This window comes from Pseudonaja textilis, chromosome 1 (assembly GCF_049901715.1).
Source record: "Pseudonaja textilis isolate UNSWEBS1 chromosome 1, rPseTex1.2, whole genome shotgun sequence".
Classification (NCBI taxonomy): Eukaryota; Metazoa; Chordata; class Lepidosauria; order Squamata; family Elapidae; genus Pseudonaja; species Pseudonaja textilis.
Window position 1 is genome coordinate 17759444 of NC_141990.1, and position 20083 is coordinate 17779526.

Here is a 20083-nt window from a genome sequence, read left to right on the forward strand (position 1 = left end):
AATTCCTCAGCCAGCTTTCTAGGAGTTGAAGTCCACTAGTCTCAAAGTTGCCAAGGTTGAAGACCCCTCTTGTAGATAGCAACAGCACTTACTTATATGCCACTCTACAGTGTTTTACAGCCCTCTCTAAGTGGTTTAAGGAGTCACCATATTTCCCCCAACAGGGTCCTCATTTTACCAACCTCAAAAGGACAGGAGGCAGAGTCAATGTGGAGCCAGTCAGGATCGAAATGCAGGCTGTTAGCAGAGTTAACAATATTGCATTCTAACTACTGGGCCAACATGGCTCCCAAACAGATCAACCAATCAATCAGAATAGAGCTGGAAGGGACATTGGAGGTCTTCTAGCTTTCTAGATTAGATTCTAGTTTTCTAGGACTTCTAGATCTCCCCTGTTTTTTCTTCTTCTTGGGCTACTGGGTTTCTTTTTTTGCTTAAGATTTGTTAATGTGCAAAATATATTAGCATGCATATAATAATAGATATCAAAATCCCAGCAAAGCATTGGCAGCTTGGTGGGCAACCCTAGACAAAAGTAGAAGCACACCTCATTTACCTTTAGCTACTGCATTGCAAAGGCAAGTCAAAGGTAGACACAGCGTAAATTAGAGCAGGATGTTGCAATGCTTTTGATTAATCCATCCGGATGACCTTCTTCTGTTTATCTCATCCTGCTATGTGTGCATGCTAGCCATACTATCTCTGAATTATAGCCAGTGAATAGAAACAGTTTGGTTTACTGGGCCAAACATTTCTTTTTCCCCCTGTCACCACTCAGGGTCAGCTTGCTTTAAATGATTGCTAATAAGACACTTTAAGCAGTTCACATGTATTGGGTGGTTGGTAAGTCTTACTAGGTTTGGTAGAGAATGTAGCTCACATGTAGATAGAGGGATATCTTTTACCACCACGATAGTTCAGACGTTTTTTAGAGTTCTCAGGGCATCACTGTGAACAGATGGTTTGGTCTGCTTGAATAATCCAAGAGATACGTGGAAGAAAGTTGCCTTCTATCTCAGGCAGAAAAGCCCATCACTGCCTTAAAAAAGCAGCTGCTGCCAGTTGGCACAAAATATGCATATCTAAATAGCTGTCAATTTGCATAAACTTTGCAAGTGGTAAGTTAAGTGAAGAGATGCAGGCAATTATGATTATTTCACCAGACATGAAATAGTACAATTCAAAGGAGCAGAGCTCAAAGGAACCTAGATTGACCATGTCATACTAGAATTCAACATAATGCGGACACGGGCAATTGAAAAAAAAGTCAAACTAGAGTTCTAGACTTCAAGAGAGTTGAGTACAACCAACTATGAGAGAAATTAGGAAGGATTCCATGGATGGAAATCTTAAAGGGAAAAGCAAATTAAGATGCTTGGGAAACTATAGAAATGAGATTATTAAACCTCAATCAAACACAATACTACAGAGAAAGAAAAACAGAGTCCCCAGATGAAATCAGCATGGTTGCATAAAGAGCTCACTGACAAACTGAGGGACAAAAAGCACAAGTATAAAAAAATGGAAAGAGGGGCTCATAACTAGGACAAAATATCAGCAAACAGCTCAAATCTGCAAGGTTCCCAGAAAAAGTTTGAATCAGTAAGGAATATCAAGAAAGTCTGGGAAACGATAGGTCCGCTAATGGGAGAACCTGGCGAGCAAAAAGAAAGCAGAACTGTAATTCCTTCTTTGCAAGCAAAAGGAAAAAAAATAGTCCAACTTATCAAAAATAGCACTGTGGGAGACAGAAAGGAAAACAGGTCAAAATAGGCAAAAGAAAGAGAGTTAGAAACACCTTTCCACTTAAGATGGAAGCAAATCTCCAGGACCAGATGGGTTATATGATATCCCAGTGTTTGGAAGGAGCTTGCAGATGTTATCCGGAACCCACTGAATAAAATCTTTCACAGCTCCTGCTCTGAGTATGGGGGGAAATGTCAGAGGACTAGAAAATAGCTGAAGTAGTTCCAATTTTCAAAAAAGCGGGGAAAAGGGGGGAACTGGAAACTACAACCCAATCAGCTTGACATCAATATCTGGAAAATACTAGAAAAGATAAACAAGCAGTAGATTTATAAGACAGAACATGTGGGATAGACAATGATACCACCAAATGGATTCACAATTGGCTGGCCAACCACACTGTAGTCCTCAAAAGAACAACACTGATATGGAAAGAAGCATGTAGTGGGGTATCTCAAACTTCTGCCTCGGGGCCAGTGCTCTTCAATATCTTCATAAATGATCCAGATGAGGGGAACTCATCACATTTTCAGATGACACCAAGCTGGAGGGAAGACAGACACTTTGGAAGATAGATTCAAGAGTCAGAAAATGCAATAAAATGCAGTTCAGTGGTGAGAAAAGAAAGGTCCTGCACTTAGGCAGGAAAAACCAAATTCTATGGGAACACCTGGCTGAACAATAGAGGTATCTAGGAGTCCTTGTGGTCCACCACAAGTACAGTATGAGCCAGAAGTGTGCCACAACTGCCAAAAAAAGCCAGTGCAATCCTAAACTGCATCAACAGAGGGATAGCATCAAGATCATGTGAAGTATTAGTACCACTATATGTATACTGTCTTGGTGAGACCACCCTCAGAAGTTTTGGTTGTCATGATTTAAAAAAGATGCTGAAACCCTAGAAAGTATGCAGAGGAGAAAGATGGTAAGAGGTCTGGAGATTAAACTGTATGGTGAATGGTTAAGGGAACTAGGTAGGTCCAGCCCAATGAAAAGAAGGATTAGGTGTGACGTAATACTTGTCTTCCAGCACTAGAGGGGCAGTCACAGAGATGAGAGGGTTGACCTGTTCTCCAAAGCACCTGAGAGCAGGACAAGAAGCAACAGGTGGAAGCTCATAAAAAAAGAGATCCTACCTAGAACTAAAGATAAATTTCCTGACAGTGAGAGCAACTAGCAGTGGAGCAAAAGCTTGCCTCCCAGAGTTGTGAGTGATCCATCGCTGGAGGTTTTCAAGAAAAGGTTGGACATTCATTTGGGATGATATAAAAAGATTCCAGTCTTGGGTAGAAGACCTCCAAGATCTCTTCCAGCCCCATGATTCTATGAACAAGGAGGAACTGTGAGATGTCCACTGTTGCTGTCTAGGTGGCAACTGTGGGTGACCCTATTCAAAGACCTCATTCCACCATTTTCTTTTAAAGCCAGTCTTCGATTGGACAGCCTTGTCCAAAAGAAGGGATCTTTAAACACCCATGACATCTCCTTCATTGTGAGCTATTCTTGGTAGAATAAGCTCCAGGGCACCATTGCTGTCACCTCCTGTTTAGCTCTGGAGCAGTGTTTCACTTCCTTAGCAATTTCAAGATATGTGGACTTCAATTCCCAGAGTGCTGTTTGGGGAATTCTGGGTGTTGAAGTCCACATACAGTATCTTAAGGGTGTCAAGGTTGAGAAACACTGATCATAAGAACAGAATTGCAAGTCCCACTGATCAATAGTGCCACCGTGTGTTTTTTTAAGAAAGAAGAAAAGAAAAGGGATGATGAAAAGGAAACGAAAATGCCAATGGAGGGCTCTTGTGAATACCCATTAAAGGCCACACGGGGAAGCACATGCTCACTCAGCTCTAGAAGTAAGTAACTTGTTATAATACATACAGCACCACAAATCACAGGGAGGGAGGGGTGAGGTGGGGAATAAAGGATTTCATTGCACAAGTGGGAGGAACACAGACATGACGTTACCTTAAAGCTGGATGCAAATACACAGAGGGGCTTAACTGAAAGTTGTGCCTGGAAGCAAAGAGCAAAATGAAAGAGAAGGGGACAAAACAATCAAATAATGAGACTGCATGCAAGAAAGCTGGATGTCAAAATGCAGCAGAGCCAAACAAAACAAAACAACAAACAATTTTCATGGGAATGAGACACAGAGCCTAGAGTTTAGATAAACATCTATGGAGATTCTCAGTCATTCAGGTCACAGTTGTCCCAAAGGTTCTTTTTTAAAAGGCAGCTGGACTTTGTTTTTCCTTGAAAAGAATTGATTATAACTCTTTCTATTCCCCACCATTCAGTCAGAACGGAAGATGCTTCTTGGATGAGAAGCAAAATGTCTTCAAGGAAAAACAAAGTCCAGTTGCCTTTTGAGAATTTAGATAGCGCTTTGGAATAATGGGAAGACCAAAAAAATAATTCCTTCAAAGAGGCAAAATTAATTCCTGAAATTTGCTGCTTGCCACTGGCTGAGGTTATTTTGGCTTGACTCATTTATATTCCCTCTTTCTTTCAGACGCTCAAAGTAGTGTATATTACTTGTATTTTTCCACAACAATCACATTCTAAGGTCGATTGGGTTGAAAGTGGAGGTCCTCAAAGCTTTCATGGCTGTAGGTGGATTAGAACTTGGCTTTTCATGCTCCTAGACCAGGGGTGTCAAACTGGTGGCCCAGGGGTCGGAAATGCCACATGCAGGCCACCCACCCCAGCTCTGCGAATGGGAAAAACATTGCAAAACGTCATGTGACAGCATCATGACATCACAAGTTTGATACCCCATTACTAGACTAACATCTTAACTGTTACTTAGAACCCTGTGAGTTTTGGAGGGCTTATTCATTATGATGAGTAAATGGAGTTTCCAGGATTAGCAGCTGTAGTTGCATTTCTGATAAGATAAACCACGATTATTTAAACCATAATTTACTAAAGAAGCACCAATTAGGCTGATTATTACAAAGTATCAAGCCAAATAGGTAGAAAATACATAAAACTCCATCTGTTGTTAAACTACAATTCCCAGCACTCCTCACCATTAATAATGCTGGATGAGTCTGCTTGGAACTGTAGTTCAGCAACATCAGAGGGCTGCAAATTCCATTCATCATTAATTTCACATGGTTGGGAATTTAAAAGGGAAATCTTACTTATAATGGAGATTAGTCTTCATAAAATATGTGGATCCCAGATGTGCTAGAACCCTTCTGAATACCATAAAACCTGCTTATGAGGAAACTGAATCATAGAGGAAGTTGGCTAAGTATATAAATCGGAACAGAAAACTTATCCTTTCTTTGATTTCTTCTCCAGGGAATATGATTTTAAACTGCTTTTATATCTTGAAAACAAGGTATTGGTTTTCAGGGAAATTCTGATTTGTCACTTGTATCAGTTTCCTCAGTTGTCTAAACTCTTAATGCAAAATTTAAAATAGTGTTAAGCCTAAAAGGCACAATCTGACAGGGAATTATGTGAATTAAAATCCAATGCACCTGGAAAGACTTCGTTAAGCAATTCTAAGGAGAGGAAAAAAAGAGTACTTTTTTCATGCTGTCTAATTAAACAAATTGTGAAAATTGGAAAGCTTTTCTAATTATTTCTTCTCTTCATTTCCTGTTAGAGGAACATGAAAGCTATCATCCATCTTCCAACTAGCAACAAATGTTAATTTTCACATAATTCAAAGCCTCTTCAACCCAAATTGGATTGGGGAGGGGGAGGCAGGGAAGTTCAACTGGGGATTTGAAAACAAATAAACTTAGTTCATATTATTCACATTACTAGAATTCTATTAAAAGGAAACTCAAGGCAATTTTAGCTTGGTCTGCCTTGAACATTTGGGTGGAACAATAGAGCTATAACTATCACTCTAATGGTTCCTCAAAGCCATCATCCCTCTGCAGACCTCGTATTGTAGTCCGAAGAAAGTTGTCCTTTCTTCTTGACTACTTTGGAGGCCTTTAATACTTTCCCAGTGTGCCACTGATCCACTCATTTTAATAATTCTGCCATTACTGAATCCATGGATGTTATTTATATTGTTGCCCTCTTACCATAAAACTTAAGAGTGATGCATCTTTAAAAACAGATTTTTTTTGGGGGGGGTGTCTTCTAGAAAACTACTTTATGCTTATAACGCTCTCCAAGAAAAAAATACTTGCCTATTTTCTCTTCATTATTCCTTGAGACTTTTTCTGCTTAGCTCTTAATACTGCTTGGAAAACCACATCACACTTCCATATTTTGCTCTTGCCAAAACAGAAGTGACAGGAATCTCTGCTTTAATCCCTTGTTTGTTGCCAGAATGAAATCTAATTAAACAAACTGGGCTATTCATTTTTATCCTTTTATTATTCTTGGTTTCCTTCACTAACTTTTCTTCACCACCACCAAAGTTTAAATTATAAACACGGAGCAGCAGAAACAGGTCTTGGGTTATTATTTCAGACCTCATATGTTGATAGTGCTGTGTAGGTAACTGTATAATACAATAATGGCAACTATTCTTTGAAAAATCTCTTCCACTTTTAAACAAATCTTTCTTTTCAGACTGTTCCTGGATGCTTAGCTTCCTTAGCTCTGCTTAGCTCTTGCTCTGCTCTGCAGAGAAATGTTTGGTAATACATTTGTATATATGCAATGTTGGCTGAGAAATTCTGGGAGTTGAAGTCCGCATGTCTTAAAAATGCCAAATTTGAGAAACACTGCCCTGGAATAGCAGAAAAAACATCTGTGCTTCCTCTACATGACAGTCATTTTATTACATGATGAAGGTCTTTTTCACTTCAACCATTTTTTATAAAAACAATAAATAAATCCTGAATATGGGATGAAGTTACAGGGCTTTGTTTTGTTTTGTTTTTATCCTTGGACAAATTGCTAAATAATGGCTTGGCTGCAAAGATGGCTTTTATCATGGCTCTATTTCCAGTATGCACCAAAAAATATTTACCATAAATTAAATTGACAAGTTACGTCTTTACCTTTTTTTTTAACTGAAGGTGTTCAACAAAATTAATTAAAAGTTGGACAGGATTTGTTCTGAATGGCAGCAAACCCTAATATTGTTTTATTTCCTTTTTTCATTTCTAAAGAATGTTAAATTAATGCTATGGCTGTCTGCTTTCCTAGAAATATGAGCCATTATTTAAAGAGAAGATTGCTATTTCCCACTATATTAATATGCAGTTCTGATAGAAGAGAATATCTATAGTTTGGGGTTCAACTACGGGACCTTGATGCTCTTAGTTTTTTCTTGCAGACATCTCATTCCCAAACTAGGTAACACCATCAGTGCTAGGTATGCAATTTCTGATCATTTGGGACTTGGTGTCAGCACCAAATTTAGCTCCATTTCTTCTTCCTTTATCATGTCTAACTTGAACATGCAAGTGCTGATAAATTGTGCTATGAACATGCGAGAAATTGACATGTCTAACTTGAAAATGCAAGTATTAAGAATGGGTATAAAATCACATACATCAGTAAGTCCCCTGGAGCTGACATAGATCGTTCTTCTCGCCTCGTTTGGGTCTCATATGGGTTGGCAAATGATCGTTTCCTCAGCATGGCCTTCACTAAAATCTTGAAAGTTGGAAGAAAGAGAAGAATCAGAAGTGATGCAGCTGAAAAAATGATGTCACTTTGAATCATTTTAGCCTGGATTTTTACTCCTGCAAATTACTTCAAACTGGTTGAAATTGCTTCAAATTACTCAAAAGGAAAGTTATAAACTGCTCCTTTGATTTCACCTTAAAACAAGGCTTGGTTTAAACCTAGTCTATCCAAAAACAATGGCTACCAGGGAGCTACGTTACAGGTAGTCCTTGACTTACAACAGTTCATTTAGTGACCATACAAAGTTGCAATGGCACTGAAAAAAGTGACCTATGACTGTTTTTCACAGTTACAGCCTTTGCAGGATCCCCATCATCATGTGAACCAAATTCAGACGCTTGGCAACTGATTCATACTTATGACTGTTGCAGCCCCCTGGAGTCATGTAATCCCCTTTTGCGACTTTCTGACAAGCAAAATCAATGGGGAAGCCAGATTCACTTAACAATCATGTTACTAAGAAAACTGCAGGGATTCACTTAACAACCGTGGCAAGAAAAGTCCTAAAATGGGGTAAAACTCAACAAATTTCTCACTTAGCAACATAAGGACTAGGCTCAATTCAGGGGTGGGCTTCTAGGGGTTCGCAGGGGTTGGGGAGAGCCCCCAGCTAAGATTCTGTGCAGTTCAGAGAACCCCCCAAATCCCACTCCTGGCTGGCCTCACCCACCCCTCCCCTCCCAGGAGTCCCCACGCGGCCCGTTTTGGATGCAGGTAAGTTACTGAAGTGTGGAGGCTCAGGGAGGGTGAAAAATGGGCCTCCTGGAAGTTCAGAAAGGCCGGGAGCAGGCCCGTTTCCAGCTTCCAGAGAGCCAGAAACAAACAAGGAGATTTAACCTGGAAATAAGGAGAAACTCTCTGACAGTGAGAACAATCAATCCATGGAACAGAAGTTGTGGGAGCGCCATCACTTGAGACTTTCAAGAGATTGGACTGCCATTTATCAGAAATGGTGTAGGGTCTCCTGCTTGGATGGGGGTTGGACTAGATGACCCATAAGGTCCCTTCCAACTCTAATTGTCTGTTATCTGAGCCTCCGTAGCCCAGGGAGGCCGTTTTCACCCTCCCGGAGGCTTGAGAAAACCCTCTGGAGCCTGAGGAGAGCAAAAACGCCCTTCCCACCATGGTGCAGGAGGCCGACTAGGCCACGCCCACCCAGCAACTGGGCAGAAACCCCTTGCTAAAATTTTTAAAGCCCACCCCTGACTCAACTGTGGTTGTAAGTTGAGGACAGCCTGTATTCCAAACTGACTTTGAGCAAAAAGAAGATAAACTAACCCACCTAGCTCTGTGCTGCGCTCAATCGACTACAAATACAAAGAGTGAGAAGAGAAACTTTTAATAGTGCAACTACCGGTATTAATACTTACCACAGCAGGTAAACTAGGAATTGTCTTGACTGAGTTCTTCACTTCTTCTTCAGTTACTTCTACTATGGTGCAATGGTCTTCCTCTAAAGGAAGAGGGTGCTTGCCATACTTTGTGACCCATGGATGTTCCTGCATAGAAACATAACCAGAATGCATGATGACTCATCAGCTCTCCTTCGGATGACTCTTTCTTTGTACAGAATTAATGAAAGGTTGTAGCCAGCTTGTATTTGGTTATGGCCCTAAGAAATAACTGCTGCGGTTTAAAAAGAACACAAAACCTTCCAGGCAAAGTTATCCATCCTTTGAAAGGCAAGGTAACATATTAAACAAAAAACAGCAGTCCAAGATGTCAGCCACAGTTGTCTGTGAAATTTCAAGAAATTTCAGGATGTCATCCAAATCCTGAAGCCCAATACTTCCCAAAAGAAACTGGCTATGAAAGCCTATATCAAAACAAAATAAAACTTCATGAAGAGTTCTGGAATTGTCCCGCTGTTTTACATTTGCATACTTTTGCATCAGGCTTGGAAAAAACCAGCCAGGGACACATCTCTCACAAACTTCCATTTGTTGCTCTGGGATCTCTCTGGGATCATAGCCCACTCTTTGAAAAAACTACTTTTAAACAAACCAGAATTATGGCTCCAAAGGGCGTACACCTGAATCTACAAAAGACAGGCTTGTCAAAAATCAACCAATAAATTCATGGCTGAGCTTGATTATGTTAGTCCATTTAACTGGATGTTGATTAGAAAGGACAGAATGGAAAAAGAAATAAGAGAGGGCAATTCTTAGACTTTTATTTAAAGGAGCCATAAAATCACCTGTTAATATAAGGTGGTAATTGTCATTCTTCTTCTTCTACCAAATGGCTTAGATAGCAAAGCTTTCAGGGCAAAGCAACACACAATCTACATAGACTTCTGTAAAGCCTTTGATTCAGTGGCACACGACAAACTACTCATAAAACTAAAATCTTATGGTATCTCTGGACACCTGCATAACTGGATAGAGCATTCCTGTCAAACAGACAACAAATGGTCAAAATTGGGAGTGTCCTATTAAATTCTGTACCTGTCAACAGTGAGGTCCCCCAAGGCAGTGTTTCAGGACCAACTCTTTTCATACTCTACATAAATGACCTCTGTGATCATATCAAGAGCAACTGCGTTCTCTTCGCTGAATACTACTACCCTCCAAAAAGAGCTTTACTATGTATCAGAATGGTCAATCAAATGGCAACTTCGAATCTCAACAAATAAATGCTCTGTCTTACATATTGGCAGAAAAAATCAGAAAATAAAATACAGGCTAAATAGTCAAGACCTTGCTGAGGATCCAAACTTTGTCAAGGACCTTGGAGTACTCATCTCAAATGACCTAAGTGCAAGAGCCCACTGAAACTACATAGCCAAAAAGGCATTGGTTAATCTAATCCTATGTAGCTTCTTCTCTGGTAATATCACACTAACTAGAGCATACAAAACATTTGCTAGACCTATACTTGAATACAGCTCATCAGTCTGGAACCCCTATCATGTATCTGATATTAACACAGTTGAAAAAGTCCAGAAATATTTCACAAGAAGAGTTCTCCGCTTCACTACTCATTGCAGAATACCTTATGCCACCAGACTCGAAATTCTAGACCTAGAAAACCTAGAACTACGCCGCCTTTGGTCCGATCTTAGTGTATAAAATCATACATTGCAATGTCCTACCTGTCAATGAATACTTCAGCTTCAATCATAACAATACAAGAGCACATAATAGATACAAACTCAAGGTTAACCGCACCAAACTTGACTGCAGAAAATACGACTTCAGCAACAGAGTGGTCAATGTCTGGAATACTTTACCTGATTCTGTGGTTTCTTCCCCAAACCCCAAAAACTTTAACCTTAGACTGTGTACTATTGACCTCACCCCTTTCCTAAGAGGTCTGTAGGGGGCATGCATAAGTGCACCAATTGTGCCTACTGTTCCTGTCCTATTGTTTTTTATTTTTCTTATAAGTATCTATCTCATGTATTCAAAACTATTTATTCTTATACCTGTATCTTGGAAGCGATTGACAAATGAAATAAATACTAAAATACTTTCAAGTTTTAACACATTATTACTCTCTAACCAACTATGATGAGAATTATGAAGCAGAATCCAGATCCTTTTTTTTTTAATTTGATGAGATGATTATTTCAGGTTAGCCGTTCAGTAATAATTACTTTTAGCAAGTTTGTCTGAATTTCTAAAGACTGCATTTCCATGCACAAATTATCTTTTGTTAAAGCTCACTCCATTTTGAAAGCTGATCTTAAGCAATCAGAAGAGAGCATGATTTAATTTGTAGGGCTGAATTGTGCTGATCTGTAATACAGGTAGTCCTTCACTTATAACCAATCATTTAGTGACTGTTTGAAGTTACGACGACACTGAAAAAAGGGATTTATGACAGTTTTTCAAACTTACGACCACCACAACATCCCCATGGTCACATGATCAAAATTCAGATAGTAACTGGTTCAAATATATGGCGGTTGCAGTGTCCGGGGGTCATGTGATCGATCACCTTTTGCAACTTTCTGACAAGCAAAGTCAATAAGGAATCCAGATTCACTTCACAACTGTAGAAATTCATTTAACAACTGTGGCAAGAAAGATCATAAAATGGGGCAATGCTCACTTAACTGTCTTGCTTAGCCACAGAAATTTTAGGCTCAATTGTGGTCGTAAGTCAAGGACTACCTGCATGTGGATCAGAGGTGTTGTTCAGCAGGTTCTGACCAGTTCTGGAGAACCGGTAGGGGAAAGTTTTAGTAGTTCGGAGAACTGGCAAATGCCACCTCTGACTGGCCCCGCCCCCCTCTATTCTCTGCCTCCCGAGTTCCAGCTGATTGGCTGGGTCTTCTTTGGTTGCCCTGCACAGGAGAATGGAGCTGGAAAGCAGGTTAGTGGGGTGGGAAGGGAATGGGGATTTTATAGTATCCTTCCCCTGCCATGCCCACCAAGCCATGCCACGCCCACCAAGCCACACCCACAGAAGCAGTAGTAAAAATATTTGAATCTCACCACTGATGTGGATGCTATGTGCTATGGCTTTTAGTAGCCCATACACATGCAGAGTTACTATATAAACCCTTACATTTACATTTCGAAGTTTAATATGCTGTTCTCCAATATTCTCTAGATGTGTTGAATTACAGCTCCTAAAATTCTCAGCAGCTGGAAATTCTCGGAGTTATTCTACCCTAGGAAATTTTAGTCTAGCACATCTTGTACACACCAGATTGGGGAAAGCTAGTTTAGCAGCACATAACTGATAAGAATACTATATAAGACCTATCTATTTAATGACTGTGAAAGGGAATAGCTCAGAGGAAGCAACATTTTCAACTATCCACTAAAGCTCATAATTGCTTACTTTAATTTCAGGAACAGTTATCCTTAATTCAGGGTTCTTCTCCAGCATCTTCAGAATCAGATCTTTTAGTTCCTCACTGGTCTTGATCCTTGTGGAAGCAAATATAAAATATTTGTTTAGGATAGTTTTTTTTTAACCTTAGCATCTTTTAAAATATGTGGGCTTCAACTCCCAGTTATAAACCACAGCTTATTAACCTTACTCCTTGTCCAAGCCCCACTGTTTACATTTCAAAATCCTATAGTAGATGAGGCTTTGCATCAGAGGTAGTATTCAGCAGGTTCTAACTAGTTCTGGAGAACCAGTAGCGGAAATTTTGAGTAGTTCAGCGAAGCAGCAAATAGTTCAGAGAACCAGCACCTCTGACTGCCCCCCCACCCCCATCTATTCTCTGTCTCCCGAGCCCCAACTTATTGGTTGGGTCTTCTTTGGTTGCGCTGCACAGGAGAATGGAGCTGGAAAGCAGGTTAGTGGAATGGGGAGGGAAAGGGATTTGGCAGTAACCTTCTCCTGCCACGCCCACCAAGACACGCCCACCAAGCCATACCACCCACAGAATCGATAGTAAAAAAATGTGAATCCCACCACTGCTTTGCATGTAATCTCTTCCCCTCCCCACATCTTGCCATTTCAACTGGAGTGGAACATGAATCAGCTTGCTTTCCAACAGGTGTGGAATTCTAATACAGGCAGTCCTTGATTTACGGCAAGTAAGCCCAAAATTTCTGTTGCTAAGTTTGACAGCTGTTGTGAATTTTGCCCGTTAACCTTTCTTGCCACAGTTATTAAGTGAATCATTGCAGTTGTTAAGTTAGTATCATAGTTGTTAAGTGAATCTGGCTTCTCCATTGACTTTGCTGGTCAGAAGTTTGCAAAAGGTGATCAGATGACCCCAGGACAGTACAACCCATCATAAATGCATGCCGGTTGCCAAGCATCTGGATTTTGATCACATGACCATGGGGGGGGGTTGTAAGTGTGATGGCCGTAAGTCACTTGTTTCAGTTCTGCTATAACTTTGAACGGTCACTAAATGAACTGTTGCAAGTTGAGGACTACCTGTATGAGTATATTCTTCCCTAAAAAAAGACAAAAATGGGTTGAGGTATCCCCTCAAAAGCCGCGGTGGCACAGTGGATAGAACGCAGGTTAGAGTGCCTTACTGCAGGCTACTTCTGCTGATTGCTGACTGATTGCAATTAGGCAGTTCGAATCTCACTAGGCTCAAGGTTTACTCAGCCTTCCATCCTTTCAAGGTGGGTAAAATGAGGACCCAGATTGTTGGGGGCAATAGGCTGACTCTGTAAACTGCTTAGAGAGGGCTGTAAAGCAGCGTGAAGTGGTATATAAGTCTAAGTGTTATTGCTTACATAGGAAAGGACCAGTGGTGGGATTCAATTTTTTTTTAACTACTGGTTCTGTGGGCGTGGCTTGGTGGGCGTGGCAGGAGAAGGTTACTGCAAAATCCCATTCCCTTACCACCCTACTAACCTGCTTTCCAGCTCCATTCTCCTGTGCAGGGCAACCAAAGAAGACCCAGCCGATCAGCTGGGACTTGGGAGGCAGAGAATAGATGGGGGCAGGGCCAGTCAGAGGTGGTATTTGCCGGTCCTCCGAACTACCCAACATTTCTGCTACTGGTTCTCCAGAACTGGTCAGAACCTTCTGAATACCATCTCTGGAAAGGACTTTCCCAAACAGCTTTCTGCCGTCCCCACCCCACCCCAAAAGTGACTAGGAATTATGAAAGTTGTAGTCCAGCATATCCACAACACCAGGCTGGACAAGGCTGCTTCAATTAACCAATAACAGAACGTAAAAATCCAGGAAGTGAGCCAGCAAGAGAGAGTAGCAAGGCAGAGATGTAGCAGCTGGTCAGGGATCTTCCAATATTCCATCTCTGCCAGTAAAGGCCAAACTGATATCAGGAATGGAATCTTCTCCCACATTTTGCAGATTCACTAGACAGACTCTGTTACTATTTAGGGTTTTCTTCTCCCCTGCCCCCCGGAAACAAGGAGTCTCGTGTCTTTTCCCCTCCCAAAATTAGGTTCAGAAATTTTGCCAGACTCATTATGTCCCTAGTAACTGTTTGTGTTGTTGTAATCCTTTATTATTTTATCATAACCACTTTGAAAGCAGCTGTTATTGCGCAAAAAAAACCCCAGCCCATAAATTTAAGCATAAACATGGATGAGTTCCTCTAGCACTCTGTTGTTTATCAGACGTAACTGGGCAGAGGGAAGGAAGGGGGGGGGGTGATGGAAGAATGAAGGACATGACCCTATTTGTGGGCGATATTTCTATAAACCAGGAATCCAAAGCTACTGAATTCTGCTGATAGTTTCTATTTGAGCTGGCTTGAGTTCAGACATCAATCATGGCTTGCATTGAGCTAAGTAAGCTTTTTGATTTGGGGGTTTGTAGTTGTGCAATCTGTAAGGTTGTCGATCTGTAAGGCTGGAGCCCCAGGTAGAAACATGCTATGGACAGAACCTACTGGATCCAATTGGAGTTCTAAGGGCACATCTTAGATATTAGCAGTGCCAAATGGGAGTTTTATTTTGGTTCCTTTGTTCTAAGATATCCCCCAATCCAATGATGATTTTTGTAATTCAATTAGGATTATTATGTGCAACCCAAATCACATCAGACAACTAAGACAACAGATTGGTTACACATATTAATGGAACTGGCAAGCTATATTTTTACAAAACCAGAGCTAGTTTAGTCTAGAGGTTAAGGCACCAGGTTAGAAAGCAGGAGACCATGAGTACAAGTTCTGCTTTAACCATGAGAGCCAGCTGGGTGACTTTGGGCTACTTAGTCATTTTCTTTTTAGCCTAACCCATCTCACAGGATTATTGTTGTGGGAAAAATAGGAAGAAACTGTATTGGATATATTGAAAATTGAGTTATTTGTAAAAATAACAAAGATGGGATATACAGTAAATTAATAAACACTTAACCCAATCCATTAAGGACCTAATGGCTGCATCCACATACCATGCTAAGCTTTGTTGGTTTTAATTTTGTTTGGTTAGTTATTTATTGACTCATTGATAGTGGCTTAGTGTGTTATGAGTTTTCTGAGGCTAGCCTAGGACTTTATCTCTGTTCCACTCGCTAGATAGGAAGAATATACTTCCACCAATTATCTTGGCTAGTCTATAGGACATAAGTGACCTGGGAGAATTTATTTGAACTCTGCCTCATGATAGGATAACCTTGATCCAATTAAGCCAAAAAGTTCAATCGTTGGTTCATCTACTGCCAGATCATTAAACTGGTTCATCTACTGCCAGATAATTAAAATGTCTCTCCAAGGTTTCCTCTGATCTTCTTCTAGGCAAACACATTCTCTGTCGCTGAGCTAAAGCATACACAGAGATTAGCATGGTAAGACAGGCTGATTTATGCAGTTGCATAGAATTTAGGTGATATAAAAGAGCAGAAATGCTTAGCTTTACAACATATTTTGTTATATTTTGCAGCTAAAGGGGAGAAATGCTTATGAGATTCTAAGTCTCATGTACTAAAAATATTTTGATCAGCTTCTTTGGGGTAGAAGATTATCAAACAGGATTACTTTTTGAGCCAAATTGTTAACGTTTTAAGAATAACAGAGTTGGAACGGATCTCAGAGATCCTCTAGTCCAACCCCTGCTCCAGCAGGAGCCCCTGTACCATTCTGGACAAATCGTTGTCCAATCTCTTCTTGAAGAACCTCCACCGAGGGAGCACTCACAACTTCTGAAAAAAAGCCATGCCAGTCCGGAGACTTCTCCTTATGTGTAAGTTGGATTTCTCCTTGATAATTTCCCACTTACTGCTCCTCCCTCTCCTTCCCCCTCCCTCCCTCCCCCCACTCTGTCTCTTGTATGGATTGAGTAGAAAGTGATATGATAACAGATAATCAGAATTGGAAGGGACCTTATAGGTCATCTAGTCCAACCCCCCACCCAAGCAGGAGACCTACACCATTTCTGACAAATGGCAGTCCAATCTCTTCTTGAAGGTCTCAAGTGATGACGCTCCCACAACTTCTGAAGGCAAGCTGTTCCATTGGTTGATTGTTCTCACTGTCAGAAAGTTTCTCCTTATTTCCAGGAGAAATCTCTCCTTGTTCAGTTTCCATCCATTATTCCTTGTCTGGCCTACAGGCGCTTTAGAAAATAGCTTGACCCCTTCCTCTCTGTGGCAGCCCCTTAAATATTTGAAGACTGCTATCTTGTATCCCCTGGTCCTTCTCTTTACTAGACTAGCCAAGTCCAGTTCCTGTAACCGTTCTTCATATGTCTTAGTCTCCAGTCCCCTAATCACCGTGGTTGCTCTTCTCTGCACTTTTTCTAGAGACTCAACATCTTTTTTATAATGTGGTGACCAAAACTGGATGCAGTACTCTAGGTGTGGTCTTACTAAGGCTTTATAGAGTGGTATTAGTACCTCACTTGACATGCTTTGTCACCATGGAAAAACATTTCCAACTTCCAAACAGCACCAAGTCCATAGAAAATCTGAGGTGCAACCAATTCTGTGGCTTCTTAATTTAAGGTTCTCTTTCCTCCATCATTTTTCTAGTTCTTTCTTACTTAATTGGCTTCATTTAAATACAGAATCCGTAGACTATCCCCTTTGTCTTTCTAGTACATTAATGAGCAAAAAAACCTTTTAAGCAGGAAAGGCTAGATCACAGAGTGGTAGGCATGTCACACAGCGAGCGTTAATGCTGCAGGAGATAGTGAAGGGAAGGACAAGGTTCGTCAGTGAAAAAAAAAAATACAATCAGCTCATTAAAACTTAAATCTCTTGTTATGGAGGCAGATAAGAAGTGGCACTCAGAAGCTGACTAATAAACCGAAAAATGTGATAGTGTGGGGAGAAGGTGGGCAAAATGCCCAAAATATGGTAAATGGCAAACTTGATGCTGGAGAAGCCTACACATTATTTCCCCCCTACATTTGAGAACTCCTTAATTGTCCATGTTTAGGTGCTCTTATTTATGGAATTCTACCTACGCACAGTATGGACCTACTAGCTTTTTGGAGAAGTCCACAGTGCTGACAAAGGTGGATGGAAAGAGGAAAAGAGGATGACCAGTAACAAGTGGTTGGATTCAGTCACCTATTTATCAGTAGGTACATGGCTGGAAGACCATTTAGGTCAGATTGGGGAGAGATTCTAGAGAAGATCTAGCTCATTAATTGTTAAGGAACAACATGGATGCAATCATAATCAGTCGTCCATGGTGGTGTCAGGCAAGTTTCAAGCTTAAAGAGGTACCATCTTAAAATTAAAAAAAACAAGGAAGGAACTTTCGAACAGTTGATAAAAATTAAGTATGCTCCCTGGCTATCAAACGTAGCAAAAGATTGAGAGGAATAAAATGGAGTCTCTTGGAGGAGGACATGGCTGGCCAGCTGATACAATGAAAATAGATTACTATATAGGTTTATCATTGTGCTGCAAATGTTGCATTAAAATTATATTAAAGAGACTCTAGGTAGAACCTATATGAAGTAATATAGATATTATGGTAGCAGTGTTCCAACATCTCAGGGGCTGCCACAAAGAAGAGGGAGTCAAGCTATTCTCCAAAGCACCTGAGGGCAGGACAAGAAGCAGTGGGTGGAAACTAATCAAGGAGAGAAGCAACTTAGAACTAAGGAGAAATTTCCCGACAGTTAGAACAATTAATCAGTGGAACAACTTGCCTCCGAAAGTTATAAATGCTCCAACACTGGAGGCTTTTATGAAGAGATTGGGCAACCATTCATCTGAAGTAGTGTAAAGTTTCTTGCCTAGGCAGGTAGTTGGACTAGAAGACCACCAAGGTCCCTTCTAGCTCTGTTATTCTGTTAAACATTTGTGTCATGACAGGTGCCCATGCTATTAGGTTAGAAGGTTAGGCTAGCCCTTTGTTGAAGGTTTTTTGTGTGTGTGACTATAAGGTGTTATTTATAAAGAGTGTCATGGATTATTGTTTTAATTGCTAAATTAATCTTTGTATTTCACCCAGACTCAGTGTTGCAAGATGGGTGGCAATATAAATTATTTAAGTACACATAAACCATATGGCAGATGCCTCTGCCATAAAAGTTAAAATAAGAACTAAATATTTAACTGAATTAATAAAATGGTCAACATCTGGACCTGTAGCTGGCCTAGTTAAAAGCATTTTGTGAATGTAACAAATCAGATTCTTCAATCTTTCCTTATTGTCAGACTGGCCACAACCTAAGCCTCAAAATAGAAACGATCCTTAACTCCGTTTGTTTGAGAAATATATAGTTTTGTTAGAGTTCAAGTATATTGTATATTGCATAGCCAGAACCGAAAATTGCATGCCAAAATCCCCAAGTTCTATTTCCCTCCTTAACTGAACCTCATTGCCCACCCCACTACAACCAATAAAGTAATTATTTTCCATATCTCTGAGGTCCTACTTCTGAATACTTGCATTCCCCATTTATTTATTTCATTTATATTGATGCCCATCTCTTTAACCCTCTGGGCAGTGAACACAGTTAAAACATCAGAATAGCAAGAAAAATCAGTTTTGAAATAAATGGAAAAAAAAAAAAAGGAAAGCAAATCTTATGGGGCTGCAACTAATACTATAGGTAATTATTCCTATTTTTAAGACTGGTCATGCAGGCAAAAAATATCATTCAGACAAGTAATAGAGGAGCCAAGGTTTTACACTGTATTTGGAAAAAATACAGGAGCTACGGCAAATACAGAAAGCATCCCCCTCACTCTGAATCGACTTCCTGGTGATTCTATGAGATGATGAACTCATTAGAATGAAGACAATGCTTGTTGCCCCACATTGGATTTTGCAAGAAAGCAGAAAGAGGAGGTGTTCTAGAAATCTAATTATTCCTTTTGGAAGGATGGTTGCACTTTCCCCATGTTTCTGCACGGATGCTCTGAAATTTGCCGAACCACCCTCTGCTTCAGAATATGCATGAATCTAACAATCGTTTTCCAGCCTACTGTATTATAATGATCACTCACACAGGCGGTTAAGAGTGCTAATAGTGGTTGTGGGGGAGGATGGTAGAGCACCCTTAGCTTTAAATGGTTTATGATATCAGTTAATAACTCAAAGTGTGTGTGTGTGTGTGTGTGTACACACAGACACACACAGACATAGACACACACACACACACACATATATCTTTAATGGCTTTTCATGGGAACATTCTTTCACTCACTATACTCTCCACCCACCCACTCTCCTTCCCCCACATCCTCCTTAAAATGGTATGATATCATTTTTATATTTCAATTAGAAATAAAGGATTTAATTAATGGAAGTAGCTCAGAAATTCTTTGCTGCTGTGGTAGAGTGCCAAATGGAAAGAGTTATATAGCTTTTGGCATCTCATCCACAACACGAATCTGTGGAGTGGAAACTTCCTACAAAAGCTTTTAGAAGTACGCAGTGCACCGTACAGGATAATGTGCACAAGTAAACTTAGGGTTCACAATTAGGAGCAGGATTTCAGTTGCTAAGCAATATGGTCATAAAGCGAATCACCATATGACTGGACCTGATTGCACAACCATTTTTACTGTGGTCATTCAGCGATGCACACAGTCGTTAAGGGAATCCGGCTACCCAATTGACTTTGCTCTTTGGAAGATGACTGGGAAGGTTGCAAATCATAGGACTGCAAGATGCTGCAATCATTGTAAATGCAAACCAGTTGCCACGAGCCTGCATTGCAATCGTGTGACTGTTGGGATGGTGCAACAGTTGTAATTTTTTTAGAATAGAATAGAACAGAATGGAATGGAATGGAATGGAATGGAATGGAATAGAATTCTTTATTGGCCAAGTGTGACTGGACACACAAGGAATTTATCTTGGTGCAAATGCTCTCAGTGTACATAAAAGAAAAGATACATTTGTCAAT

At 40.4% G+C, this 20083-nt stretch overlaps 1 protein-coding gene across 2 annotated transcripts in view; it reads right to left on the minus strand.

The window, feature by feature from the left end:
- CAMKK1 (calcium/calmodulin dependent protein kinase kinase 1) overlaps nt 1-20083 on the minus strand; it is a 127425-nt gene that overhangs the window by 6668 nt on the left and 100674 nt on the right. Inside the window, exons 13-16 of one of the 2 annotated variants that reach the window (XM_087926972.1) lie at nt 12159-12246; nt 8735-8863; nt 7228-7331; nt 3714-3761 (exon numbers count right to left, since the gene is read on the minus strand). In XM_087926972.1, the coding sequence (XP_087783098.1) occupies nt 3714-3761; nt 7228-7331; nt 8735-8863; nt 12159-12246 (369 nt within the window). The remainder of the gene's footprint in view (nt 1-3713; nt 3762-7227; nt 7332-8734; nt 8864-12158; nt 12247-20083) is intronic. The other variant, XM_026708422.2, reaches the window with a different exon arrangement.